General features: G+C 47.6%; 1 protein-coding gene across 1 annotated transcript in view; it reads left to right on the top strand.

The window, feature by feature from the left end:
• Positions 1 to 22,039, top strand: part of MDGA1 (MAM domain containing glycosylphosphatidylinositol anchor 1) — a 138,738-nt gene that overhangs the window by 86,859 nt on the left and 29,840 nt on the right. Inside the window, exons 9-10 of the mRNA XM_058020832.1 lie at positions 4,274 to 4,543; positions 8,257 to 8,408. Coding sequence (XP_057876815.1) covers positions 4,274 to 4,543; positions 8,257 to 8,408 — 422 coding nt within the window. The remainder of the gene's footprint in view (positions 1 to 4,273; positions 4,544 to 8,256; positions 8,409 to 22,039) is intronic.

The following is a 22,039-nucleotide window of genomic DNA, read 5'->3' on the forward strand; positions in this document are numbered from 1 at the left end:
CAGATTATGAGAGAGCTGCCTAGCTCTGACAACCTTTCCAAAACAAGCCAGCATTTGAGATTTGGTCAGGTTATGCTCTTCACTGTTACCAAAATGCAGTGGGGAAGCAGAATTTGCATGTGTCTTGCATAGTAGTGCTGTCCTGTGATGTCTGGGATGTTCAACCTTCTCAGCTATTGCCTGAACAGTTTGTGTGATGTCCGTTCACTCAGTGCTCCCCTGTTCTGCAGATCCTGGTTTGTCGTTAAGCTTGTCACTGATTTCTATGCATAAGTCCTTTTCAACAGGAGCCTTTCTTTGCCTTTCATCCATACTGGATTGAGCAGCCTCATGACAACATTGCCAGTTTCTAATTTAAGAGAATTTTTTTTCTCTCTATTTACCCCACGAGTAAAAAGCTTCAAAGTGCATCTCTGCTCTCCTGGGATGCTCTGACTTCATCACTGGGGAAAGAAACATCCCTGCCTTCTGGGGGGCATCTGAATTTGATGGGAACCTGCAGCAATCTGAGAGCATTGCAAAGGCCAAGTATCCCTTGCTGAGCTATGCCCAAGCAGGACAGCACAGTGACAGTGAAAGGAGACACTGTGGTCTCTCCATTGAGCTCTTGTAAGAAAAATCCCCAGTTTAGTTTTACCTTTTCTCAAGGCTAAAACTAAAACAGACTTAAACCAAGCAGCTATAACTATAAACTGTGAGAAGACACTTCTGACTCACCTAGCAGGATCAGCATTTCTGTTTTGGTTATTTGCAGTAAAGCTAAGAAAATAAGAGGCTATTGGGACACAAAGCAGCACTCCTTGCTGCTTGACATCTTGCTGTTGTACTTCCCTCTCTGCTGCCCTTCCTCACTGTGAGCCACGTTAGCTCACCAGCCCTTGGGTGCAGAGCATCTGCTCTGGCTCACAGGAGGAGCTGCCTGCAGCCAGCTTTGCTTTAGGGTGCCTGGAGTAGGTTGCCTGTGTTTGGCTCACTGGAATCGCTCCTAACCAGCTAATTCTGCTGCAAAGACAGAGCACCCTGCCTTGTGTTCTGCAGCAGCAGCATCTCAACAAGGCTGGTGAAGGACCCTCACTTCAACACTGCCTCTTTACCCCTTTCATCACTGCTGTTGCCAGCAAGCTCTTCTAGAGTTAAGCTGTGTGCTGAGAGAGAACAGTAATTGTCTATAATTGTTTGCTGTGTTTCTTGCCAAGCTATCCTGAAGTTCTCTATGTGCACAGAGGGTTTTTTTACCTTCTGGAAGCCTAGCAACTTGCTGCCTGCCATGTGGAAGCTACTTAAAAGTGCACTTCTGATACCGGTGCTGGATTTCAAGGGAGATACAGGAAGGAATTTGAGGAGTCTCTGGATGAGGACTCACCTTTGGAACTGGGCTAAAATCTTAAAGAGCATCATAGCAGCTTAGCAAGCCAGAATAGCCAAATACAACTTCCTTATAGCCAGCAGAAATCTGCTTCCCTGTGAGTGTAAGAAGCACCTTGAAAATCGCTATCCTTTTTGCAGCCCCCTAAAGGTGTCTGTGCAGGGCTGATGTCACAGGTCTCTCCTCCAAGACAGCCCCCCATGTCAGGGGTACTGGAGCTGTTCAGTTCCCAGTTCTGGGGAGTAGCAGCACCAGCTCATTTAAACAAGCTTTCCTTTGCCTTTAAGCCAGAGAAAAAGAGCAGAAACAGAAAAGGCTGTGTTGTTAGCAGTCAGGTTTTATGGACTGAATCCCTGCCTTTGTGGTGAGTCTGCCTTTTGTGTTTAACCTCCTTGAACAAGTGTGAGCTCCCCAGTAGGCATTGGAGGCCAGAGCTGATGTCTGGCTCTGTAATTGCTGTTGACCTTCCTTTGTTTTCATATCCATTGGGAACCTTGGGGAATAACTGACCCCTGGTGTAGTTCTCCATACCTTGTAGTGATGGGATAACCTGCTTCAGCTCTCTCTCCAGAAAACCCAGGAACTCCAGGACTACCTGGAGAGTTAATATTCATTGCGTGTTTTCTAGTGCAAGAGACAAGAGGAGAAAATATAATCTATTTTTAATTGATAGACACTCTTTGCAAGATGGTAACATAGTCCTGGAGCCTGTCCCAGTGCAAATTAAGTAAATCCCATTTTCCAGCTGAAGAAGACCAAATATCTTCTGCATCCTTGGCTGCCCTGGTGTTCCAGTGACCTAAGGAAGCCTCTGGAGCATCCCAGCCCTGTTTCTCTGTGACCCTTTACCAGCCCAGACACTCCCACAGTGAGGCCCAGGAGGGCACTTTCCTTGCAGCATGTCCTTGCAGGTGGCACATTGTCCAGTTTCAGACCTTTTCCTCTGTCCCAGCCCCATACCTGGCACAGTTAGATTCAGTGAGGGAAGCTGCTTTCCAACCCCTCTCTCTCCTCCTCAGGAGACAGACTGCTCTGAGTACATCTGAAGTGGCTGTGCCATTTTTTTGAGTCCTCTTTTTTCTCTTCTCTCCCCTTTTTCTCTTTCTTTTCCCTATATCACCAGCTGGCCTAGATTATAATGTGAGACCCCACTGGCTTCAATTAAGGATCAGATGTGACTGAAGAAATGGGATAGCAGCTAGGGATGGAGATGATACATGCACGGCACTAGGTCTAATCAAACAACTTCTCACATAATTCTCACTGTGAGGTGGGAGACGTGCGAGCCAAAGGCAAGTCAGCACTCGAAGCACTGGCAGAGACACATCCCCAGGAAAGCCTTCCCTAATGAGCTGACCGTGCCGCTCAGCACGGCAGCCCCAGCTCAGGCAGGGCTGCTTTTAATCCACCTAAGCACAGCAAAGGGCCCAAAGACAGAGCTGAGAACAGGGTACCTGGAAGGCAATCAGCCACATCAAACAAAGGCTGCCAGGTGGAGGGGATGATGGGGATGGTTGTACACGGGATACCCACAGATGCATTTGTGCCCTCTGGAGATGGGACACTGCGTGCCCACGTGTGGGACAGTGCATGCAGCACCTTCATCTGTGGTGAAGATAGAGATGTCACTGGTGTTACAGAGCTGTTGGGTCTTGCTGGGGTCAGGCTATGGGAGGAGACTCTTTTGAGGGCAGCAGGGATGCAGAGGGACCCATGGTTGTTGGTGCACCCATGTCTGGGGCACTGCAGATGCTGGGTGTTGCATGTTTTTGGGCCGGGCTGTGCTTGGCAGCTCTGTGGGCCTTTAGACGAGGCAGATGCTCTGTGGATCTCTAGGGCATAGAAACTGTGGAAGAGCACTTGCTTTGAACCTGGAGAAGGTCAGCGGTGATTGTGCTGAAACTGCTATAAATCAGTTCTCCCTCTTACATTCAGGCTAACAGCTGTTTTGTGTTCAGGACGCTTTTCTCATTTTAGATGGAGAGCTTCTGTTTATTCCCCCACTTTAATGTTTTAATTAAGAGTTTATTGCAAGTGAAACATGTCTATCAGAGACAGTGGGGATTTAAGTCCTCTCTCATTGCGTTAAATAAGGAATAACCCAAACAGTACCAATCCGACTTTCTCCTTGCTGTGCCTCAACCATGCCCAAATCATGAGATTCCCATAAATTTTTACAAGTGCTAAAAAACTGCAAAAGACATAGTAGTCTCCCTTTGCTGAGGTGGTGAGCACACATCACCATTCCCATTCTCACACTACTGGCAGAGAAGCTGACATGGATAGATGTGACTCACCTCCCAACATCAGGGAATTGTTGCTAGAGATAAAAATAGGACCCAGAGTCCCTGTAGCCAGTCTGTGATGTGTTGTATCGATGTGTTTGGGAGGGGCCCTCCAAAACCTTTTCAGGTCCGTGGGGAGAGCCGGTGCAGATCCCTCCATCTAAACACAGTGTCCTTGATAACCCTGCCAAATATTGACAAGAAGAAATGACTGCTTGGGAACTTACCTGCCTGCTCAGGGAGTGCATTTTGTGCTGTATTACAGGACCAGTCGTTCTGGTTAGATCTGAGGATTGAATCCAAGCTGTGATGCAGCTGCTGGTGCTGCAGTTCTCACCTGAGAGAGCAGAGCTTGGAAACTCCTCCAAGCAGTGCTCAATGTGGGATGAGTGCTTGCTGCTAAAGGTTACCCCTGCCTCATAAGTGGGAGAGAGGTAGAATGTGGCCCCAGCCCAGTCAGAAGGGAATGTCAGACAACTTTTGCTTTTGGTGTGATGGATCCTGGCTCCAGCCCCTTGGAAATCATGGGGACCTGTCTTGTCAGAGGTGCTCAGGGTGGCCGTGCTGGGTGAGGCAGCTGCTCCCTGATGCATCCCTGTGTGTTGCTCTGTTGGGTCTCCAGTCCCGCCCGTGGTGGAGCCGGCCTTCCAGGACGTGCGGCAGGGCATGGGGCACGGCGTCACCCTGCGCTGCACCATGCTCAAGGGCAGCCCCATGAAGGTGGCCACCTCCGTCTGGCGCTTCAACGGGAGCCTCCTGGCGCAGCCCCTGGCAGAGCAGCAGGACTACTCGGAGCTCAGGGTGGACAGCGTCAGCCGGGAGACCAGCGGGAACTACGAGTGCAGCATCTCCAACGACGTGGGGGTCTCCACCTGCCTCTTCCAGGTGTCTGGTAAGTCACAGGATGCACATCAGAGCAAGCTGTTGGATGGATCATGTATTGATGCAGGGGACCCCCAGCCAGGGAATAATGTGCTCTGGCTCCATGATTCAGGAGGCCGAACAATTGCTTTATTAAGCTATATTATATTACACTAATACTATACTATAACTATGCTAAAGAGATTCTCAACAAAACCCCGTGACTGTCTAGAGACAGCCACAACACAGCTTTGACCTAATTGGCCAATCAATCCAAACCATCACCTTCAGGAAACAATCTCCATAACACATTCCACATGTGCCAAACAACAGGAGCAGCAAGTAGAGATAAGAATTGTTTTCTCTTCTTCTCTGAGCTTCTCACTGCCTTTCCCATGAAAAATCCTGGGAGAGAGAATTATGTCTCTCTCTGTTCAGAGAATGTGAATACCACAGTCATGGGAAGCTTGCTCTTCATAAACTGGTGCCACTACAATGCCTTTATTGCTTCCTGTGTGCCCCGCATTCTGTTCAAGAGGAATAATTTTCCATAAGCCAGCAGGGAGATCTGTCTCCATCATTCAGGCAGATGGACCTGGAGCAACTAACTGCTCACCCCTGTTGGATTTTAGCAGCATTTGATCACTTACAGGACTTAAACTCAAGGCCATAATCAACTTTGAAACTTGGACAACCTCTATCATCGATAAGTATTGACCAAGGGGAAGTGAAAAGCTCTGTACATCCCTCCAAGAGGCTTCAAACCATCTGATTTCCTCTTTAAAAGCAAGGAAAGAAACAAAAAGAAAGAAACAAAACCTGTATTATGTATTCCCATGCCTTCCCTATGACTCCTGTCTGTTTGTATCATACACTGCTTTCTAGAAAAATGTGAGCTGGGAATGGTCAGTAGTACACAGTAGATTTGCTGCTCACAGTTTTCTTTGAATCCATCATCCCCTGTAACAGGGCTCTTCTGCAGCACCTGCATCTGCACAGAGGGATGGCTGACTTATAGCATCTAAAACTGCACATCTGACCTGGCCTCTCCAGCTGATCATTAAATCTGCTTTTCCCATGACCCCACAAGTGACTTGGGCACAATTTTCTAGAAGAGCTCTCCCATGAAGTTGCCTTAATAAGCAATAAATTCAGTCCAAATACTCAGGTTTGAGTCCAGGGCCAATTTATAATACTTTTCAAGCCTGGGTTGAAAAAATGAGAATGAGTGGCATCCAAAGAGGCCTGATTTTGAAGCAGGCCTTTCCTAGGGTTTGGGAAAGCTCAGGTATGCTGTAACTCTGGGATGCTTACAGAAACGGGGGAACCCAAACTACTTCTACTATTTGGGTCCCTTTTCAGGATCTTGCTCTCACTCCTTAAGATTTCCTGGCATTTGTCTTGCAGTGAGTTTTGCTTGAAAGCTTTGGCCCCTTCCCTCTCTACCCTTTTCATATGCTTGTAACTCTCACATCACTAAGTGACAGCAAACCAAATCCCTCTATGAGCCATCACAGAAAACTGCATTCCTGTCAAGCCTGGGAATGCTCCCAGGAATTTCTTGCTGGTGGCAGCAACACATACTCATTGGCACCCCGTGTGCCATGCTGTGCCTCAGATAAGATCCCCTCAGCAGAAAGCAGGATTCACGCCTAGAGACACTGATCAGGAAAGCAGCAAGCCTTTATTTTTCCTGCATCCCTTCTCCTTTTCCAAGACGTTGATATCTGATTGTAGCTGTTCAACTCCAGACATCTCTGCCTGTGTCCTGGACAGTTACAAATTAATTAGGCCTTCTGAGCCTGTAGAGCAACCTGAAAAATATTCCAGTGACTAGACTGCTCTACTTGGACTCAGGATTGCTGGAGTTTTAATTCCCATCAGCCACAGCCTTCCTATTTGAGCAGAGAAAGTGGCATGGTCTCTTTTTGGTTTTGTTTCTTCTCTGTGGAAAAAAATACTAAAACCTTCTTATGTGACAGAAAGTGACTAATTTTTGACTGTGGGGTGTTCAGGTGCACTGCAAATACAGTACATGTATGACCAGGATAGGATTATTTTATTCTATGGATGAGTTATTAGCTTTCCAAAATGTTTTGGAAGGATAGTGAAACATCCAACCCATTCCTCTTGAGGAAGTTATCAGGGCAGCCCCTGCTGTTCATGATCTGCTCCCTCACTGGCCACAAGCACAGAAGAGCCTCAAAGAGAGACATGGATAATCTTCAGCTTTTCCCATCAGCTGTAAGCAAAAGATAAAAGTTTCCAGCAGTAGTAAAAGCTTCCAGAAGGAAGTTCTGTAAGTATTTTGATATGCGCAATTCTATCAAAAAGCACCTGTTTTTTCTAACTTCTATTTCTATCTTGTAATCAATTAATAATGAATTAATATCATGCAAGATGATGATTATCATCAGTTCTGATTTTATTCCGAAATCCATTACAAAGCTTGACTTCCATAGTCAATACAAGTTGAATAAGCAGCAATTAGTCTCCGAGGTGGTTCTGAACTTCTTGCTTGCGCAAAAATTCAAGTCAATAAAAATAATAAGAGAAAAAGGACTTGGAAATAAATATCAATATTATACATCTGAGTTCATAAAAAATAAACATTGAATCCTGTCGAGCCTAATTATAACCACACAGAATGGCAGGGCCGGTGATTCAAGTGGAAGGGTGCAGCAGACCTCCTGAGGAGGTGGTGTTTATTCCTGTTCTGCTCTCCAGCATCCCTTGCTAACCAGACATCTTTCTGGTCTCTGCTGGTTCAGACTGGAGCTGAACCCAGAAACTTGTCTTTCATTCAGGTCCAACTCCTTCCTGGCTCAGGACGGGACCTGGCAAAAATTGAAGTTCAGTGGGTGAAATGATTGTGATTTCAAATAGGGCAAAACCAGTTGTGGGTAAGACCTGTGCTCCCTGTGCATTAGTCCTCCAGCTGCTGGGCTGCATGGCAGGAGCCTTCACATTCTGTTTGGTCGTGATTCAGGACAGAAACTGCTGGGCAAATGACAGGTACTCCCTTCTTCTCTGAACTGCTCGTTTTCTCTCTGGTACTTCTTTCCTTCTGTGTTTCCCTTCTCCAGCTGCACTTTTTTTTTAAGGAGAGACGTGGGTTTGAAAAAGACATCTCCGCCCCTGCCACAGCTCCCACTGCTTTTACCCAGGCTGAGCTCAGTGTCCTCTTTGCTGCCGAGTTGACTGTTGTGTTACAAAGAGGCTGGAGCACTGTGTTGCCAAGGCAGGGGAGATGCAAAAGGAGCAAGGTCTCCTTTTTAATGCCATGGTCTCTGTGTGATAAATAACACTTTTCCTATGACCTACTGGCCAAATGATCTTTCCTCGGGGTTTGTTAGCAGGAGTCTCTGTAAAGCAGCAGATGAAACGGGAGAAATGCCAGTTTAAAGCTGTTACTTCAATCTAAACTACAAAGCAAGAGAGAAAAGATTAGAGCTGGTTCCAGCTGGAGAACTGGAGTTGTTCCCACCTTCTCAGGTGCTGGTCATGTCCCACTGGTGTGGCAGGGCTGCTAATCCTCCCAGCAGTTTAGGCTCTGAAAGCAGTAGTGATTCACAGAAAACAGTGGCACATTTGTGCAAAGTAAAGGTGTCCATTGTGTTAGAGGCAGGTCGATAAGCTGGGTGAGTGGAGCTCTTCCACTCTCACCACGTCTCTTTGTAATTTCTGTTCCACTTGATCCCACTCTTTTACTTTCCTCCCTCTTTTTTCTTTTTTCCCCTCCAGCAAAAGCTTATAGCCCAGAATTTTACTATGACACTCCCAACCCCACCTTGAGCCAGAGGCAATCCAAGAATTACTCTTACGTCTTGCAGTGGACCCAGAAGGAGCCTGATGCTGTGGATCCCATCCTCAAGTACCGCCTGGAAGTCCGTCAGGTAAGGTCTGCTCTCCTGCAGCCCCAGCATATGGCCTTTCAGGAGGCAATTACACCAATGTTTTCTTGCTGATTAAGAGCTGAAAGTGATGAAATTGGCAGATCCTGATGGTCTTGCACCATCCCCACTGAAAGGAAGAGACAGGCAAAGTGCACAACTCAGTGTTCACTTTTACCTCTGGGGCTGGGTACAGTTGAGGTCTTTCAAAGCCCTGTGGCCCCAGCTGGGCTGTTAATGCTCAGTGTTTTGAATGAGATTTTAGTGGGAACAATGCCTTATAGTCATTAGTTGGTGGTGTAGATTTTGTAGGCCAAAGATTCAAACGAGTGGAATTCCATCCTCCTCACTCGTATGGAAAAAAGGGAATAAGCTGAAGAGCTCTCCAGGCAGGAGCTGCAGGAAAAAGTCAATGGCTGTTTGTGTTGTAGAAGGGCTTTCATCCTGTCACACTAACTAAGCTATTTGGACTGTATGAACTCTGCAGGGGAAGAGAAGTGGGTTTCAAGGTTTCTGAGTTTGAAGGAAAATCATACTGGGGGTTGGGGGCTGGAGTAGAGAACAGAGTGAAATCTGAAGACATCACTGGTTGGAGAAGGTTAGGGGAAAGAATTTGATGTTTTTAAGGAGCACATTATCTTAGCAGGATTGCCAGGTGCTTTCATCCACGTCCAGCAAAGCGCCCACATTCAACATTTTTGAGAAATGGGGACACGTGAAATTGGTAGTTCGTACCATTCACTGGTAGCTGAGAAGCAAATGCATTTTGCAAGGAAGATTTTGTTTACTGTAGATAGAAAACAAAATAATTAAAAAGATTCAAGTGTCTCTTTCCTCCAGTTCTGCACAGTAGGCTCCAGTTTTATGTCTCCATTTGATTGTGAGCTCTCTGGGGTGGGACAGCCTTTGTTTGTTACTCACACCGTATGGTGCACGTTGTCAGTACTTAATAATAATACAGGACCCGGGGGAGCCTCTAATAATGAAGGCAGTTTGTCATAGTAGATCTTCCCTCTGAGCCAAGTTTTGCTGTTATCAGCACTGCAACTCAATGAACAAATTTGTGGGTTTTATCCTTCTCCAGTAAGTTGAGGATTTTTCCTTTTTGCACAGTGTCTAAAAGTAATCTTGGTTCTGTCCTTCTTTGAGCTCCTACTAAAAGGGATCAAGAGAAGGGAAAATCACTTTTCTGCTTTAAGTAACGACATGGAGGGAGCTGAGCGCCGTGCAAATTTAAACACACACATCCAGTTTGGTTCATACCCCACTGGTTACTGCTGCTACTGTTTTGCAGCATCACGATGTAGCTGTGACTGCTGAGTGTTGTGTTTTAGAGGAGCATGATACTGAGGCCTTGCTGTAGCCCAGTCATGTGTATGGGAAAGCTCTTGGAAATGGCTACAGGTGTCATCCTGGTGTTCTGGGACTGAATAAGGAAAGGCACAGAGAGGAGGAGAGAGGGAAGCTTTGATCCCACTTCTGCCAAGCACAAGAAGGAAACACTTTGTTGTGATACTGCTGTAAAAAATGAACCCTTCCCTGGCTGAAACTAAGACACATTGGAAAAGGTTTTCCTGGTATTGCCTCCTCCTGGCTTTTCTCCAATGAAAACACTTGCATTTCATGGTGAGGTGTCCACCTCCATGAGCCATACTGAGGTCTTATGGAGTCCTTTTCATCTCCTTGTCCCAGAGGATCACATCCCCCCTCACATCCAGCCTGCTGCTTCCCTCTGTTCATGTGCTGCCTTCCTGGTGTTTTCACTGTGGCATCTCACTTGGGCTCCAAGCAGCCTTGTGCCACCTTCTGACCTTTCACTCCTTCCCTTGCTCCATCACCCTCTCCCATGTCCTGCAGATTCTGCTGCTTTATCACATCTTCCTCTCTGTGCTGGGGCCCCTGGACTAAGTAATCCACCCTTCTGTTCCATTGTTGGACTGCAAAACGTAGTGGCCTTAGTGAATATAACTGAAAAGCCCAAAAGCCTAAAAGTGTTACTGACTGGAGAGCTCTTAAGAAAGGGGATTTGTCTGCCTGAGTGTGGAGCTGCTGTTTGCCCGTGCACACTCCTCACTGGACATGCTGACTTTCCAGGCACCAGCTGTGGTGGCACAAAAATCCTCCTAGAGAGCTCGGGTTGGAGTGGAATATTCTCCTTAGGTGAAACAGACCTTACACGTGGCCAGACAAAAGTGATTTATTGCCAGCATCAAGCTGGGGAAAGCTCACCCAGCCAGCCCAGCCCACTTTCTCCCCCAGTCCCTGGAGTTCTGCAGCCCCAGTGGTCATGGCAAGGGCTCTTCAGGATGAATGAACGTGGCAGCCTGCAGTCTTGGGTTAGTAAGGGGCTGTCAGGGGGAAGAGGGGATGAAAAGATGAGAATTAACTCTTGCTGAGCTGGAATCCAAAAGGCAACCTGCTGGGATGCCCACTGGTTGCAATTTAGTTTGCTGGTTTTCATTTCACACTCCCTGGCTTGCTCAATGAGCTCTTGGCATATGTAATGTGAAGATGCCCAAGTAGCAGGATGCTTTGCAAGGCACCTGGGAATGCTTGAATTAAATTTGCTTGCTGCAGCTGCTGAAATTGGGGCTGGGTGAGAGTCAGAGTGCTGCTTATTAATTGGCTGGCGCCATGCCTCCTCCAATTCTTCCTCTTCAGAAGCTTCCTAGGGCATTACTGGGGGGATTGCAAGCAGTCTAGGGGAATTTGGTTTCCTAAGCAATGTGTGGGGGCTCCCAGCAAGATGGGCAGATGCCCTTCCACCAGAGCTGATTGTTCCCAGTGCTGCAGAGCAGGCTGAGTGGCACAACAGACGCCCCAGTGCCAGCAGAATAAGAATTAACTTTTGATTAAAACCATATAAGCAGCTTGACAGCTTGGCGCCACTCACCCAGGAAAGTGCATATGATAGCAACCTGGAGCAAGCTTCTTGTGAAGCCTCTACTCTATGTCCCAGCAAAGAGGCTGTAATTTCCTGGAGGGTACAGTTCAGGTGGGCTTAGGCAGTGGCATTGCTGACGACAATTCAGAGGGGAAAACGTGCCCAGTGAAGAACAGCAGGGCCCTCACAGCCATCTGTCCTGACAGCTTGGGTGGTTTTTCCTTCTTGCTGCAAGGCAACTGATCCAAATGCCAACCACCTTGCTCCACCTTACCCAGTGACCTCGATGAGGTCACAGCCTTGGGTGCTTTGGTTGTGGGCAGATGCCACAAGGCTTTAGGGCTATTTGTTTGGTCAACTTTTTTTTCTTCCATGTATTCTCGCAGTGTAGAAAAGGCTCTGAAGTACTGCCTTCCAACTGAAAATTATTTTCATTGCTTGGGGATTCAAAGCAGCCTCCCGAAACCAGATCTTTGCTTAAAAATAAAAAGCCTTTTAAGTTGCTTGTTTCTCTCTATGTATTTTATACCCGTCCCAGGGCTCTGCTCTAACATTAAAGAGAAATGAAAAGCCATCTAATACTGCAAGCAGGTTGCATCATGGAGGAAAGATCTTAGTTGGGCTGGTGGTTATGGTTTTGGGGGATTTTTGTGGCAGAATAACTGTGCACTTAATGAGCTGGAACCCATCTGTGACCTGAGGCTGCAAGAGAAAGAGAAAGGAGAAGCTCTTGGTGCAGCAGGAAAGTTTAATCTTCATTGTTCCCCTCAAGGCGACCTGAGGCTGCTGTCTCCTCTGTACCTTCTCATGCACAGGCTCAGGCCAGAACTGGGCCAGCTTTATATATTCCTGGCTTTCCCCTCCTCAGAGCAGGCTGAGTCTACATGCCAGACAAATTTCAGGGGTCTCCCTGAAATTTGCACTGGGCCAGGCCCCAGACCTATTTGCTAAATTGCTCCCTGGGTTGTCACTTCAGATTAATTCCTGTCAGGGAGACCATCTAATGAGACTGGCCCTGTGCAATGCCTGAGTAATTGTATGGTCCCTCTTTGTTTGTACTTACATCCCCTCCATGTTGGATAAACATTCCCTGCTGTCTACAAAACTCATCTGGGCTTGGGAGCCGGCTGCCACTTGCCTCATCAGCCAGCCAGAGCAGCATTAATGAGAGCTGTGGCCGTGGGGAGCCTGCATACCATGTGGGGAGGTGACAGATAACAGAGCTGTTGGGACAGACACAGGACAGGGGCGTTAGCAGGAATTTAATGACTGTGATTAGAGTGGAAGGTTAACTCTGCTGACCGCCACCCCAACACAGCGGGAGAGGTTTTATGCCGAGGTCCACGGACTGTGGATCTGTATCACTTCATTTCTGCCTCTGAGTTGCTCTTTTTCTCTCCCCTGAGCCCATTTGGGCAGTGTCTGTCTGCTGCAGCCTGTCTTTGGCTTCATGGCTCTGAGCACTGAGCAGGGGTGGTACTGCACCACAGGGAGGGTGAACAGCAGTGCACCTGCCCACACTTTCCCGTGAATGTCTGCTTAGAATGCCTTTGGGTCCCAGGTTAGAAATGCTGTGGCTGCAGAAAGGTGATGTACTTGAGCGGGGGTGGCTCTTGCAGCAGCCCAGCCGCGTATCCTGGGAGGTGAACAAAATTCCTTTTCTTGAACAAGATTCCTTTTCTCCTGCACATGCAGCCATGGCTTCAGGCAAGGATGGGAAAACGAGCAGCTGGTGCCTTAGGGGGTGCCTGGGGGCTGCACCTCAGAGCAAGGGAGGGGAGGACGGGACACCAAAGGCTCGGTGAGGAGGCAGCTCTGCACAAGGCAGAGTCCAGTGTGGCAGAACTCGCTTTACAGAGGCTCTGACATTTTGCTGGCTCCACAGCACAGTGCTGCCATTGCCAAGGCAACCGCTGCAGACCAGGTTGGGTCCACAGCCCTCATCCCAAGGCTCTCTGGTGCATTGTGACCCCACTGGCCCCATCCTGTGCATTCCCACAGTACTATTGCAGGGAGGTTTTCAGCTGGGGGATGCTGCAAGAGCTAAAGAGGTGATATCTGCTTTAGGACTTAACTAAAAAGCAGTCAGGGCTATCCTAGTTTTCATACTAGAAGATGAAAAGCTTAAAGAAGAGTTGCAGCTTGTGAGCTAGGGAGGTATCCATCCTGCTCTGGATAAAATATGCTGTGTGGTGCACTGGCCTGGTGTTACCTGGAAAAAGGGAATGTGGTGCCACATCCACCAAAAAATCCTCCAGCTGACAGGCTGCTTAATTGGACAGGCCAGTTTGATGTCCAGGGTAGGACACAGACTGGGCACATGGAACAGGGATGTGTGAGTCCCTTTACCCAGAGCACCACAGTCACACCTGGCCGCAACCAGGAAGGGAGTGTGGCTTTTCCTGAAGCTGCACATGGTGCTCATCATTGCACTTGATACAGGCTCTGCTGGTCCTCTCTCACTGGTGTTAGGACTGGGGGCTCCAGTGACTTGGCTTCACAGTGTTTGCCCAGCACTGAATCTCAAAGCAGACCTTCTGTTACAGGATGGCTCATAAGTCATATCTGTCAGAAAGCTTCTCTGGTCCTCTCTTCTTCTTTTGCCTCCCTTGTCTGCCAGTTTGATGTTTGATCACAGGCTGCTGTAATATTGGATATCAAATCAACACAATTCCATCTACCTGCAGAACCATCCTCTGTAGTGGAAAAGGTGTTTTATCCTATCTCCCTACTGATGCTCTTTTTTTTATTTCGACTTTTGTTCAGGCACTGAGAATAGGCAGATTATATCTGTGCTCTCAAGACAATTGCATTCAGTTGTGCTAGTGGCCTACGTGATGCTGGGCAGGATTCATCCCTTAGGAAGAGGTGGAAAAGGATGGAGAAATAAGCCAGTGCCAGTGGGAGGTGTGCTTGGTGGATGGTTTGAACAGTTATCATGATGCAAGGCCAGGGAAAGCAAGAGGGGGGAGAGGAGGCTCTGCCTTTCTAGGCTGCAGAGGAGGAGGGGTTTGGGACTGAGTGTCAGCTGCATGCCCCTGGAAGGAGAGCTGGCTGGTCAATAACAAATGGTGGACAAGCAGTCCTTGAAGCTTAATAAGATTGCTGTGCAGGACCTGGAAGTGAAGCAGTGACTTTGCCACGGGCATGTGGGAGTGAAGACAGCAGGATCTTACCTCAGCTGTGCTCTCTCTGCCTGGAAATGGGATACACCATCAGTCACTGCAGCTGATAGCACATTGAGCCATCTCGCTTTTCATCCCTAGCAATCTGTCACAGAAGGTGCTGCTAGAACAAGGTCTTCTCCACCTCTGTTATAAGGGAAGATCCCGGGATAGCTGAATGTTTGGTGGGGGTGGAAACAAGGAGCTTTTTCCACGTTTCATGTTTGTACTCTATGTTGGCTGAGTCGACAGCAGCAGAGCCTCCACCAGCACAAAGGAAGGGAGTTTTCCCCTGGCCATTCCCACTCACTGCAGGTGGAGATGTCTGCCTGGCCGTGGCTGCTGTTGGCCCTGTCAGCCAGAGGATCAGAATTTTTTCTACAGGGATGGCCAGGAAAGCTTGGCACAGGCCTGACCACCACTGATGGGTCAGGAGTGATCTCAGTGGAAATGATTGGTAGCCATGGGATAAGGTTTCCCCCTTTGGTAGCCTGACAGTTTCCAATGCCACAACTGGGACTTCTTCCCTTTGCCCGTGAGAGCTTAGCAAATGATGCTTAACTACTGAATTAGTTTGATTAATTCTGTCTTTTTGCATTCACAACTTGCTCCTCAGTATGATATGTGGTTTTTCTGAGCTGGTTTTCCCTAGTCCACAGGTCATTTGTAATCAGTTAGTTGGAAAAATTAGTAATATGAGCAGGGGCAGATCAATTATGCTTCAGTCTTAAGGTATCATTTCCCTTCTGTGATTATCCACAGTAAGTGAAGTGTAGTTGGTTGACCTTGGCTGGATGCCAGTTGCCCACCAAACTACTCTATCCTCAGCAGTACAGGGGGAGAGAAAATAAGATGGAAAAAGCCATGTGAGTCAAGATAAAGTCAGTTTAATAACCAACTTCTAAGGCCATGTGCAGAATCAAAGGAAAACAATTGATTCTCTACTTCCCAGCAGCAAGCAATGTCCAATCCCTTCGTGGGAAGCAGGTCCTCAGTACATGCAGCAGTTGCTCTGGAAGACAAACATCACAGTCATACTTTCATATCCCTTTGGCCAATTTGAATCAGCAGTCCTGGATATGACCCCTCTCAAGATCTTGCCCACCCCCAGCCTGCTGGGGAGGGGAGAATGTGGAGAGGTAGCACTGGTGCTGTGAGAGCTCTGCTTAGCAGGAGCCAAACCACTGGTGTGTTACCAAGTTCTTTCTAGCCACCCACACAAAGCACAGCATTGTGAGGGCTCCTGTTGGGAAAATTACCTCTGTCCCAGCCAGATCCAAAGCCCAAGGTAACCTGCCCAAAACAGGGTAGGTGACAGTGTTCAAGGTGTCTGGCCATTCATCAGGTGCCTGGCAGAGAGATTTTGTCTTTGCATTAATTTTTTTAAGGACTGCTCCTAATGCCATTCAAGAACTTAACTGGGCAAGAGGGAAAGCAGGATATTGTTTAGCTTTCCTAGTACAAGGGAATATTTCAAGCAAATGTCCCAGTTTTAGCTGTGTTCAGAACAGTTACAGCGACTGAGAAGAGCAATTCAAATAATCTTGCTGGAAAGGCTCATATGACCTTAAAACACATCTAGAAGGGAAATCTCATGTCTTTCTAGCTCCTAACACCACTGTTCTGTGTTCATTTTGGGTAAGAAAAATGTGAGAGAGGAGGTAATCAGATTCCCCAAACCAATAGACTCCTCATAGCAGCTTTGCAGGATACAGAAGTTGTTTCCACATCACTGTGCTTGTTTGTATCAGGCAGGCTCTTGGCTTGTGTTTTACAGAGCTGAGTACAGAATGAAAGATGCTTGCCCGGTATCAAAGTCAGTCCTTTTTGTGCATTTCTTATCCACAATCCTTCAGTGGCTTCAAGGGGTACATGCTTGAGTATTGAGTCTTTCTGAAAGTCCCTGTTGATAGGCTGTGATGTGGCTTCCTCCTGTTTGCTCATCTGTTCTTTTCCACAGTCAGTCTGTGTTCCTCCTGCTGCTTCACCATCTTTTCTTTGTGGACCTTTGTGCTTTCTCCTGCTCCCCTTCCTGTATTCTACCTCTTCTTTCTTTTGTTTCTGTTTCCTTTTTCTGGGTTGGTTCTGGTTTTTGTTTCTTTTTTCCCCTGGCTCTCACTTCCTAGAACACATTGGAGATAAGAGATAAGAGTCTGTGAAGGAGAAGGGCTTGGAAGAGAGATGTAGTCTCTCCCATAGCTAGTCACAAATGGAAGGAGTAGGCACTAGATGGATGTTTTGGCTGTGTATCATAAAGAAATTAAGTGGCCAGCATGGAGCAATGTGAAGGGCTTTATGGGTCTCCCTGCATGTCCTGTCCTGCCTCTGCCTCTTCTTTATAGACAGCCTAGAGGCTCTGGAGTGATACTTACCTACAAACCTTCATTACAGGTACCAGACTGGAAAGTTCAGAGTCACACAAAAAGGTTGTTTCTGCTCCAGGAAGCATCAGCCCCATCCTTTATTAGTTGTTTTCAAGGGTGAAGGGGCCCTAACAGAGGGCTCTGCCAGGGTTTGTGGGGAAGAAATGAAGCTTTTGTTGGTGGAGTATGTCCTGCTTGCAAGTTACATCCATATTATAGGCAAAGTGGCTCAGAGCTCAGCCTAACTGCAGCTGGGCAGACTTGGGCTGTGCAGAGCCAAATTGCTTTTTTTTTTCTTGGAGTCAGAAGTGCTGACAGAACAGTGCACAGACACATGCATGGGTATGGCTGTAAGCAGCCAGTGTGTCCAGTGCAAGGAAATTGGTGGAAGAGGAGACTGTGCTTACTGATGTAGGGATGGGTATAAAGTTGGATCAGTAAGGCACCAAGCAGTGCTGATTTTCAGCTGTGAGGCTCAAAAGAGTCTGGCACCATTTCTCTCTGCAAGAGGGGCATGTGGAGGAGCATGAGAGATGGTGTCTCTCACCCAGCTCGTGCCCATACAACACAGAAGTGATCGCAGGCTCTGCTGCGCAGTCAAGAGTCAGTACAGGCAGGAACTTGCAGCAAGAGTAGAGAAGCTTCCAGTCTGAAACAGAAGGACTGCACATGTCCTCAGGGTTGAAAATAAGGCTGTGAGACAGTAGGAGAGAGGCTCAGCTAAGGCTTGTGCTTGACTGCCTCTCTGACAGAGTGAAGGCTAGGTCTGTTCTTCCTTAGACCAGGGAACATACGCTAATAAAATACATATTGCTTTCTGATCAGATCCTAATGAAAGACATTATTGAAGAGTGTGGAACAAGCACTTACAGTAATTCATGACAGCACCAATTTGGCTTCTCTAGGAAGCCATAAACTGCTGCTCTTGGCACCTAATGAGGATGGGCAGCTGATTGCCTGTGCAAGAGGAAGAGAGAGAGAGACTGCCTCCCAGCCTTGATGGCTCCAGCTGTCCTCAGAAGCCACTGAAGGTTGCAGTTGCTTCTCTCTCTGGAGCTGGGAATGTTTCAGCCAAGAAACTGGGCCTCCTGATAAAGGACAATTCAGTACAAAAAGCTTCCAGGACTCCTCATTTAGACTGAATAATGGATTTGGGTTGGGCATCCATCCTTGCTTAATCCCAGGATCTGAACCTGTGTGCTTGGCTGATGAAAAACATAGGCATGAATTTCAGTTCACTGATGTGCTTGTCTGGGAAATGCCAGCTTTGTGCTTGCAGTGTGGTTATTTGTTCTGGAAACCCCTTAGAAGTTATGGCTATCAAGCAAAGAAAATGCAATAAATCCAGCTTTAAACTTACCTTAACCCTTTAATTGATGAGGTTAATGCTTGACATCATTTCTATCCAAGATAGTGATTAAGTACTAACCAAAGAAAATATTTTAATTCAATGTGACAGGCAGAGAAAGTTTGATGAGAGATTATAAAGAAGCATCACAATGACTATCTTCATATCCAAACCAAATGTCTTCCCAAAACTTACCCAAATAGTTTTTCCAGAGTAGGCAGGCATCCTCCCTGCAGCTGATACCAGCCAGAGTTCAGAATCCCCTATTAGGATTGTGCTCTTGAAATTTTGTGCAGCTGACAGTAGGCTAGGCTGGGAGACAATGCCACCTTGGTGAAGGATTAGGAAAGATTGGAATAAAGATCTGAAAGATGGAAAACCATTTGAGTGGTTCTGGTGGGATGAAATGCAGTGGTACAAAGGCAGGGTCATTGATGCAGAAGGTGCTGCAGGCTGGAAGCTCATCTTTGGAAAATGAGTGCAGTGCTCAACTGAGTTGACTTCAAGGAGCTGCTGATGAGATGCAGGTGTGAGAAAGGGCAAATGTACTCCTAGATGAAACTAGAGGTACTTCTGGGCAAGGTGGAGAAGTGCCACTACATCCTGTATGCAGGCCAGGCACTGATCCAGCAAATGGGATGGTGCAGAAAAACACTGTAGAGTCAATCCTGGAAAGTGACAGTCTGTGTTACAAGAGCAGTCACAGAGTCTTAGCCCAGCAAAGCAGAGGCTGAGAGGTGGTGAGATTCCTGTCTGTAAAACATCAGGGGGTCAAGCAGCAGCGAGGGAAAAGGGCCGCTGAAGCTAAAGGACACTGCTGGCACAGGATAAGTGGGTACAAGCTGCATGAGAATAAATTCAGTCTGGAAATGAGAACATTAGGGCAGTCAGGCTCTGGAACAGATGTCCAAGGGGAGGAGCAGGCCCAAAAGGAACAAACCACTTTTAAGATAAGACGTGATACATACATAAAATTAATAAGCAGAGGCAGCCCCTCTGGTGACAGGGGACTAGCCCCTGTCAGGCAGCAGCATGCATCCCTTGCTGTGTCCCAGATTGTAGCCATGTTTTGCTCTTCTCTGAACTCAGGGATTTTATCCCTCTGCCAAAATACAGAGATCAAGCATCCAATTCATAGTGTTCAAAAGGAATGTCAAAGACATCTTCCTCTGCTCTGCCCTGTGGTGCCAAGGTGACATCAAGGATCACAATCTCAATCCACTGCTGTGTGTCAGAGTGAATAGGAAGAAGGGGAAAGGAAGGGCCAGATTTATGGCACATTTTTCCAGCTGTGTGGAACATATTGGAGCCTCACGTTCAAGAGAGTTCCCTAAAATTTCCTATCCCCACCTCCCTCCTGACCCTGTTTCTGAGCATTTTCATTCCACTTTCCCAAAAAATTCCTTCTACCCATGGAACTTACATGCTGAGCTCTCATTCTACAGCAATGGAGAACTGAATCATTTTCTTTCAATCTTTGGTACGATAAACTCCAAGACACATAAATTCTGTTATCATATTTCCTTTTTTTTTTAAACTTTAAGAAGTCCATGGCTTCTAAACTCTTTGCGGTTGCCTCTCTGCCGCATATCCTGTGCCTTTGGAGGCACAGTTGGGGCAGGAATTGAGGACAGGGAATGTCTGATGAGGTAGCAGGAGGTTTGGCATTGCAGAGCCCCATGTTTATCCCAGGAGCTGTTACCAGTGCCATAAACAAGCTTCAGTACCTTGGGAGATCTGTCCTGGCTGTCCCATCACAGTGAGGGCAGTGGTGTGATTGTTTCTGGTGCTTGTGAGCAACACTCCCTCAGGAAGGGAGCAGCTGTGTCTTAGCTGGGCTTTGTTGGGATGAGGTCATTTCGGCCGCAGCCACTGGGGAAATCTGATAAGAGATGATGCCTGTAGCAATCTGGGACAAAGCTGTGTAATGAAGCCAAGATTCTGTGCAAACAGGCTGAAATGGTACAAGTGGGAGGCTCTGTCACACCCTGGGTGGTATTGCCTGTCAGGAGAGAAGCGCCATTCTGCTACTCTCACTTCTCCTGACCCCCTGCTAAACAGGGATATCCATGTGTGCTGAGAAACTGGGCAGCTTGGCACTGAGCTTTGAAGACCACCTTGACTGCTGGTTGCTTGAAGAGTACAGCCCACAGCTGCACAGGCAGTTGAAGATTACTTTGTCCAGATTATTGCCCCATGCTTCTTTTCAGACCTTTGTGAGATAGCTGTGCTTCCTGCACCACCAGGCTCTCCACAGCACCTAGTCTGGTGGATGTCTGCTGTCCAGAGTGTCCTCACACTCACAGACTGCGGGGGAGAGGTTGGGGGAGGTTACGACACCCTGCCTTGCACACAAGCCAGAGACAGCATTTGTCTGGTGTGCAGAGCTGCACAGGGAGCAAGGAAGAGCCTGTCAGAGGGATGGAGCCTGCGTGCAAGGCTGCTGTGCCACACCAGCCTGCCTTTATCTGCTGCCTCCTCTGCCTGCAGAGGCTGGAGAGGCTGCAGAAGGAGCCGGGAGCTGTCCCTGCAGCCCATATCTGCAGTTAGGGAGGTTGGAGAGGGAATGCAGACAGCCATCCCTGTCTCTTTTGTGCTGCAGGAAGGAGCAGCCAGGGGAATTTGAATGAGGCTGAGAAAAAAGAGTGAAAGAGCGAGCGTGTGTGGAAAGGATTTGAATGGAGATATTGGAAAGCAGAGCTGGTGCTTGTGCCCTGAGCTGAGAAGTTTGCTGAAGAAGCGGGACAAGTAAAGAGAGAGCATCAGGAGTGAATTGCAATGCTGGGAAGCTGGATGCCTGCAAAACAGTCACAGTGTCTTTGCTCCATTCAGTTTGTTGGGGGGTCTACCTGATTTTAATGTTCATTTTTCTAGCTGTTGTTTGTTAAAAATACCTGGGGACTTGGTGATGAAACAGATTTTCTGTCTAATTTCTTCTTTCAAACAAGCATTAATATGCAGTTGTGAGACCACATGCATGGTCTCAGCACAGGTAGATTGTTGTGGTGGTGTAGAGCAGAACCACAACAGTAACTCTTGACAGATGTGTTTATTAATATCCTTCAGCTTTATCAAGGCTTCTAGCTGGTACATATCTGCAATAAACATCATTCTAAAAACATCATCTTGTTTTTTTTCCTTTAATAGCCTGTATAAACAGAAAATGAGGATGTGGCAGTGTCATACCTTGGGCCCTCTGCTATGACAATGCCCCAGCTGGGAATGGAAGCAGGGACAGGGGTACTGTGGCATCCTGCTTTTGTCTCTGAGACTCTTGGTGTGTGTTCCTGGTCCGTGGGCCATCTTGGCTGTCTACAGTGGGACAAGCACCTGCAAGCATCACAAGCTGGCTCAAATGACATGACAGAGGAAAGGGCAGACAGTGCCCACCAACAGGGCAGATGAGGGTGAGGAATGAGGAAGGGCAGCCCCAGTTTGCAACTCCCAGAGGTTTGGTGGCTGAGTGCATGTGAGTGAGTTCTCCTCTGGTGGCTAATACTGTTTACAGTGACAGGGAAAGGGACAAGGACAGGGACAGAGACAGGGACAGGGAAAGGGACAGGTTGCTTACACTGCACGTGAATACACACAGACCACACGGGGCTGACTTTGCCCTTTGTAAGGTGTTTCTAGAGAGCACATTCTACAAGAACATTCTCACCTCTGCCTCCTGTGTAATATTCACAGCCAGCTGGTAGGAACTGTGGATTTGTTTGGGTTTTCCCCTTTCCCATCCCCTTGCTCAGATTATTGGGAATGGAAGGAGAGGAAGGCAGAGGCGAGTGTGTGCTTTGCGCAGTGCTCTTGTTCTGGCCCCTGGGCCATCCTGCTGAGCCTGGTGATGAATGAGCTTGTAGCATGAGCTCCTCCACTGA

The sequence above is a fragment of the Melospiza georgiana genome, chromosome 3 (assembly GCF_028018845.1).
Source record: "Melospiza georgiana isolate bMelGeo1 chromosome 3, bMelGeo1.pri, whole genome shotgun sequence".
NCBI lineage: Eukaryota > Metazoa > Chordata > Aves > Passeriformes > Passerellidae > Melospiza > Melospiza georgiana.